General features: G+C 33.4%; 1 protein-coding gene across 1 annotated transcript; it reads left to right on the forward strand.

Moving 5' to 3' along the window:
- Positions 1-2,646: 2,646 nt before the first annotated feature.
- On the forward strand, positions 2,647-3,104 carry LOC132193687 (perlucin-like; the record flags this gene model as incomplete). The annotated part of the gene is made up of 2 exons (XM_059614509.1): positions 2,647-2,707; positions 2,769-3,104. Coding segments are annotated over exons 1-2 (397 nt in total), but the record flags the coding sequence as incomplete, so codon positions are not given.
- Positions 3,105-8,041: the final 4,937 nt, after the last annotated feature.

The following is an 8,041-nucleotide window of genomic DNA, read 5'->3' on the forward strand; positions in this document are numbered from 1 at the left end:
TTGCGCATTTTCTAACTATTTAAAAATTCCAAGTATCATGGAAAGTTTGACGACTTTTATTGATTCCGATAAATCACAATGACGGAAGCAGAGTCGAACACTAACAACAATAAAGACCTGCAAAACAAACATTGGAATGTATTCGGGAAATCGATTGTAAACTGGAAGTGCAAAACAAATACACACAACAGAGCTGAATTTTGTCCAGGAAATTGATGTGGCTTTCAATGCATCATCACGATGATATTGATACGCTGCAAATTTTGTCATTTCTTGCTAGTGCTCCTTTTATTGGTAAATATCTTCTTCAAACGCAATTTTTTATTCTTTTATTAAATAACCTGCTTGATAAGGATTTAGCCATCTCGATCCAGTTGCACGTAAACTTTGGAAATACTAAGAGGAAAATTTCGCTGAAAAACTTCAGTTCAGAGAATTCTTGAAACTTTTTGGTTGTATTTAATAGATAAATATTTTCAGAGAATCCGCAAAACGCCCGCAGAACTATTATTGTCAAATGCTGTGGCCAAGCTATTTGTTCGCGATCATTCAACAAATCTAAAGAATTTACTTCCATTGTAAAAATTTATTTTAAAAGTTTTAATTAAAAAATAAATATAATCTTTGACAGAAACCTGATTTCTCTGCGGCTTTGACATCAAACAATAGAGAAACAATTAAACTTTCAAGTGATGCAGCTGCATCTGAAGTGCCAACAGAAGATACAACAATTTTAAACCAAGTTTCAACTTCGGAAGATCCTTCAACTTCAGTCATTTCAGAAGATATAACAACTTTATTAGTCGGACCTGAAATAAATCCATCTAGCCAATCAGTAGAACAAACATCAAAAGTTTTCCAAGAGACGCAAATTTCAATCTCTGAAATTACATCGCCTGCAGATGCAACTACCCTTGGGATTGATGTCTCTCAAAAATTAGATTCAATTTTAATTAACTCTTCAACGCTCTCGCCTGCTAATAGTGGTTTAGAAGAACTTAAAACTTTAGATACTCCCAAAACGACGACTATCAACTCCATAACCTTGAGTGCAATGACCTCTACGACGCTTTTATCAGGCGCAACGTCTTCAGATGCAACTAAACCAACGACTGCCAACTCAAAATTAATCACCCAAAATTCAGTAGTAACAAATCCTACAACCGTTCAAGCCTCCAGCTCTTCAACTAGCAGCACAAAAATTACAACAAAAACCGTGACCTCAAAATCTCATTTTGACTGCACGAAAAACGTTATTTCTTTTATCTTATGATAGTTCGCAAATACCAATAACTTTAAATAATTTCTTAAATTTAGAGCTCATTGTATGCTTCGAACGGAGGAGACCTCAAATGTATATAATACGTTGAAAAATCTACAGACCCTGATTAAAAATATTTATTGATCTCTTATAGATCCTGAAAAGTATGGAACTTGGATTAATATGTGTGGAGATTTATACGTCTTTGGAAAAACAGTTGTAAGAAAAAATATGTCGAAATCGCAGAAATCTAGTATTTAATTTTATAATTTTCAGGGGGATTGGAATACAAATAAGCAATTTTGCTGCCAGCTAGGAATGGTCCCAATTTCAATTGAAAACAGTGTGAAACTTAAATGCCTTAATAACTCCACTAAAAGTTGCTACTTTTGTAAATTAAATCAAAATAGTCTAACAATTTTGGTCTTCCAGGCGGCTGGAAAAGCCGACTTAATTTTTGGACCGATGGTTACAGGGTTAAAAAGACTTTTCTGTGGGCGCAGAATAATGCGACTTTCAACACGTCCTTTGCCACTCTTGGAAACTTGACTTTGTGGGCAGCTACGGAGCCCCAAAATCTGAATCTGACGACGAGTTGCGTCCATATGAGCAAGGCCGCCACCGGGTTTCTTTTAACAAGCAAAAATTGCTCCAGCTTATTTTTCGTCGCTTGCAAAGTGAAGTTCCAATGTGATATAAAATAATAAATAATTTAAAGACAAAATCTTTTAAAGGGAAAAGCGACGCCCGCTCCCACTAATTTCCAAGATTGCTTCAAGCCCGTGTGCCCTTCATTTGAAACTGCAAAATATGTATGAGGAATTTTACCTTCAGTCTTCAGATAATTATTATTATTTTTTTTTTAAAGGCTAACATCGCTGCACAAGTAGCCAATAAGAGTGCATTGGGGCTGCAAAGTATTTTTTTTTCTTAACTTTCTGGATATAAACACCCAATGTTTGAAAATTAATTTTCAGATAAGTCATCTCTTGGGATGTGGAACACTGTAAATGGAAGGACGTATTTGATGAGCACAGAGATGTTGCCGGTTTGAACAAATGTTTATTTTATTTTACTGAGAAAATATATTAAAACCAATCGCTGGTGAAAATTTTCCACTCCAATAGGGAAAAATCAAAATTTTTCTGCTTCAAAAGCTTGATTTTTTTCATTTTTATTTAAAAAAGTTAAAAGATCAAGTCGATTTAAAGCAAAAGTAATACTAAATTTTAATGCCCTTTTTTAGCTACACATTTTTTTTTTACAAATTCTACAGACAAATAATTTTAAGGATTTTTTAACTTGTTAAGATATTTTACTAATTTCTTTTCTATGTGTTTCATCTGAAGTGGGAAGATGCGCTGTACAAATGTTTTGCCATAGGAATGAAACTTTTAAGTATCGACTTCAACCTTGAATACAACAACCTGATTCTTGCCTTCAATAGTAAAAAACAAAAAATAAATTGTTGTAAAACAGAATTAAATTAAAACATAATATTTAAAAGATCCCATTCAGGTCAACGGAACGACAAAACTGGCTTCACCAGGGCTTTACTGGACTTCAGGCTCGGATTTGAGTTGCGAGGGCAATTTTGGGTGGTGCGCGGTCAACAAATTGGTGCAACAAAAGGGGACGCTGTGGGCACCAGGAGAGCCAAACAACGCAGGGAAATCGGAACATTGCCTTGCAGTTAATCTGAACAAAACTTCTGCCTTGCTTTTGGACTTAGATTGCACACAGAGGATGAATTATATTTGCGAAGCCAGAAACGTAAATTTGAACACCACAAACGGAGAGGCAATTGTCGAAGAATGCCGAGCACTCTACAATATTACTGAAGGTACGAAAAAATTCAAAATGAAAACTCATGTTTGGTAAAAAAATATTTTAAAATTTACTTTTAAGAGGAGGCATTCAAAATACTGAATAACACTAGGACTTTGACGCTTCAAGTAAAAGTAAGGAATTATGAAAAAATTAACTATAATGAAAAATTAATTTAATATAAATTATTTCAACAGTTTTAATTTTAAGACATTTTACTGTATAAATTTATAAGTTTTATTATTATTTCTTTGATTAATTATTATTGATGATTTAAATTTTGAGTAGAAAGACTTTTAAAATTGGAAATTGTTTTTTGAATTTTGATTTAATTTAATTATAAGTTTTGTACTCGTATCTCAAATTTTCGTTGTTTTGGACATTCATGGATATTGGGTTTTTTCAAAATGCTAATTAAAACCTTTGAAATATAAATTTAGAATTATTTTACTTTTTAAAAATATTTATTTTTGTATTAATGTGTTTCATTAGAAGATATCAAGTAATTTTTAGAATACATGATTTTAATTTTTTCTTCATACTTTGGCAATTGTTTTCAGTGCTTCTTAAAATGCCTGGCAGAAAATAGTGGATATGTGAGTTGAAAAAAATAACACTAAATTTATTGTAACAAATTTTATGTAAGATGGTGAACGGTGAAGTCAACGATGAACAACTATTATCCGTTGCTGAGGCTATATATGGCGCAAACCTTGATTTAATGCAGACTAATTTCGGGATCATAGATGAATGTGGAACCCAGAGTAAATTTTGATGAAGTTAATAAATATATATATGTAAAATTTTTAAATTTGAACAAAGGGGGAATGGATGAATGCGACACAGCGGCACTTATCCTAAATTGTGCCCAAGAACGCTCACCAGTCTTAGTCAAGAACTACATCAGAGCTGTTCAACTCAACACAACTTATTTATACAAAACAGAAGCACCAAAGATCATAGCATGAGTGATTTCAATAGTCGCTAGGCAAAAGTAGCAAATAAACCGAGAGGAAGAGGATGATAAAGTGATGCTTTGCGTGTAATGAAAGCTTTTTTCTCAGCATTTGTTTGATTCTCAATGTTCATGGTCTAAGTTTTATTTCAGCGGTTATTTAGAAATTTTCAAAGGTTTTTTCTTCCAAGTCTATACTTCAGTTAAAGTGATTTTCAGTATTTTTTTTTTTCAAATCTACATAATTTTAGCAAAAGTAAAAAAGTATAATATGAAATAAAAATTTCGAAAAAATTGCACAAATATACCATGTTGTTACTAAGCTTACATAGGGTAATACTTCACAAATATTACACGAGAAAGAGACGAAGTTTTCATTGGAGCGGGCCATTTTCAAATTTATCAACCATAGCTGCATAGAACTGAGCAAATATTACACGAGAAAGAGACGAAGTTTTCTTTTGAGCGGGCCATTTTCAAATTTATCAACTATAGCTGCATAGAACTGAGCAAATATTACACGAGAAAGAGACGAAGTTTTCTTTGGAGCGGGCCATTTTCAAATTTATCAACTATAGCTGCATAGAACTGAGCAAATATTACACGAGAAAGAGACGAAGTTTTCTTTTGAGCGGGCCATTTTCAAATTTATCAACTACAGCTGCATAGAACTGAGCAAATATTACACGAGAAAGAGACGAAGTTTTCTTTTGAGCGGGCCATTTTCAAATTTATCAACTATAGCTGCATAGAACTGAGCAAATATTACACGAGAAAGAGACGAAGTTTTCTTTTGAGCGGGCCATTTTCAAATTTAACAACTACAGCTGCATAGAACTGAGCAAATATTACACGAGAAAGAGACGAAGTTTTCTTTTGAGCGGGCCATTTTCAAATTTATCAACTACAGCTGCATAGAACTGAGCAAATATTACACGAGAAAGAGACTAAGTTTTCTTTTGAGCGGGCAATTTTCAAATTTATCAACTACAGCTGCATAGAATTGAGCAAATATTACACGAGAAAGAGACGAAGTTTTCTTTGGAGCGGGCCATTTTCAAATTTATCAACTACAGCTGCATAGAACTGAGCAAATATTACACGAGAAAGAGACGAAGTTTTCTTTTGAGCGGGCCATTTTCAAATTTATCAACTACAGCTGCATAGAACTGAGCAAATATTACACGAGAAAGAGACGAAGTTTTCTTTTGAGCGGGCCATTTTCAAATTTATCAACTACAGCTGCATAGAACTGAGCAAATATTACACGAGAAAGAGACGAAGTTTTCTTTGGAGCGGGCCATTTTCAAATTTATCAACTACAGCTGCATAGAACTGAGCAAATATTACACGAGAAAGAGACGAAGTTTTCTTTTGAGCGGGCCATTTTCAAATTTATCAACTACAGCTGCATAGAACTGAGCAAATATTACACGAGAAAGAGACGAAGTTTTCTTTTGAGCGGGCCATTTTCAAATTTATCAACTACAGCTGCATAGAACTGAGCAAATATTACACGAGAAAGAGACGAAGTTTTCTTTTGAGCGGGCCATTTTCAAATTTATCGACTAAACCCAAATTAGTTGAAGATTTTACAAAAAGATCAAATAAATAGCAAAAAACCAGACGAGTCTCTCACTTTGCTATATTTTTCTGTGCGGTTGCTATATTTGGCCGACTAAACCCAAAATAGTTGAAGATTTTAAAAAAAGTTCAAATAAATAGCAAAAAACCAGACGAGTCTCTCACTTTGCTATATTTTTCTGTGCGGTTGCTATATTTGGCCGACTAAACCCAAAATAGTTGAAGATTTTAAAAAAAGTTCAAATAAATAGCAAAAAACCAGACGAGTCTCTCACTTTGCTATATATTTCTGTGCGGTTGCTATATTTGGCTGACTAAACCCAAAATAGTTGAAGATTTTAAAAAAAGTTCAAATAAATAGCAAAAAACCAGACGAGTCTCTCACTTTGCTATATTTTTCAGTGCGGTTGCTATATTTGGCCGACTAAACCCAAATTAGTTGAAGATTTTACAAAAAGTTCAAATAAATAGCAAAAAACCAGACGAGTCTCTCACTTTGCTATATATTTCTGTGCGGTTGCTATATTTGGCCGACTAAACCCACAATAGTTGAAGATTTTAAAAAAAGTTCAAATAAATAGCAAAAAACCAGACGAGTCACTCACTTTGCTATATTTTTCTGTGCGGTTGCTATATTTGGCCGACTAAACCCAAAATAGTTGAAGATTTTACAAAAAGTTCAAATAAATAGCAAAAAACCAGACGAGTCACTCACTTTGCTATATTTTTCTGTGCGGTTGCTATATTTGGCCGACTAAACCCAAATTAGTTGAAGATTTTACAAAAAGTTCAAATAAATAGCAAAAAACCAGACGAGTCACTCACTTTGCTATATTTTTCTGTGCGGTTGCTATATTTGGCCGACTAAACCCAAAATAGTTGAAGATTTTAAAAAAAGTTCAAATAAATAGCAAAAAACCAGACGAGTCTCTCACTTTGCTATATTTTTCTGTGCGGTTGCTATATTTGGCCGACTAAACCCAAAATAGTTGAAGATTTTAAAAAAAGTTCAAATAAATAGCAAAAAACCAGACGAGTCTCTCACTTTGCTATATATTTCTGTGCGGTTTCTATATTTGGCCGACTCAACCCAAAATAGTTGAAGATTTTAAAAAAAGTTCAAATAAATAGCAAAAAACCAGACGAGTCTCTCACTTTGCTATATTTTTCAGTGCGGTTGCTATATTTGGCCGACTAAACCCAAATTAGTTAAAGATTTTACAAAAAGTTCAAATAAATAGCAAAAAACCAGACGAGTCACTCACTTTGCTATATTTTTCTGTGCGGTTGCTATATTTGGCCGACTAAACCCAAAATAGTTGAAGATTTTACAAAAAGTTCAAATAAATAGCAAAAAACCAGACGAGTCTCTCACTTTGCTATATTTGTCTGTGCGGTTGCTATATTTGGCCGACTAAACCCAAAATAGTTGAAGATTTTACAAAAACTTCAGATAAATAGCAAAAAACCAGACGAGTCTCTCACTTTGCTATATTTTTCTGTGCGGATGCTATATTTGGCCGACTAAACCCAAAATAGTTGAAGATTTTAAAAAAAGTTCAGATAAATAGCAAAAAACCAGACGAGTCTCTCACTTTGCTATATTTTTCTGTGCGGTTGCTATATTTGGCCGACTAAACCCAAATTAGTTGAAGATTTTACAAAAAGTTCAAATAAATAGCAAAAAACCAGACGAGTCACTCACTTTGCTATATTATTCTGTGCGGTTGCTATATTTGGCCGACTAAACCCAAATTAGTTGAAGATTTTACAAAAAGTTCAAATAAATAGCAAACAACCAGACGAGTCACTCACTTTGCTATATTTTTCTGTGCGGTTGCTATATTTGGCCGACTAAACCCAAAATAGTTGAAGATTTTAAAAAAAGTTCAAATAAATAGCAAAAAACCAGACGAGTCACTCACTTTGCTATATTTTTCTGTGCGGTTGCTATATTTGGCCGACTAAACCCAAAATAGTTGAAGATTTTACAAAAAGTTCAAATAAATAGCAAAAAACCAGACGAGTCTCTCACTTTGCTATATTTTTCTGTGCGGTTGCTATATTTGGCCGACTTAACCCAAAATAGTTGAAGATTTTAAAAAAAGTTCAAATAAATAGCAAAAAACCAGACGAGTCTCTCACTTTGCTATATTTTTCTGTGCGGTTGCTATATTTGGCTGACTAAACCCAAAATAGTTGAAGATTTTAAAAAAAGTTCAAATAAATAGTAAAAAACCAGACGAGTCTCTCACTTTGCTATATTTTTCAGTGCGGTTGCTATATTTGGCCGACTAAACCCAAATTAGTTGAAGATTTTACAAAAAGTTCAAATAAATAGCAAAAAACCAGACGAGTCTCTCACTTTGCTATATTTTTCTGTGCGGTTGCTATCTTTGGCCGACTAAACCCAA

This window comes from Neocloeon triangulifer, unplaced genomic scaffold, assembly GCF_031216515.1.
Source record: "Neocloeon triangulifer isolate White Clay Creek 2 clone unplaced genomic scaffold, ASM3121651v1 ptg000004l, whole genome shotgun sequence".
Taxonomy (NCBI): domain Eukaryota; kingdom Metazoa; phylum Arthropoda; class Insecta; order Ephemeroptera; family Baetidae; genus Neocloeon; species Neocloeon triangulifer.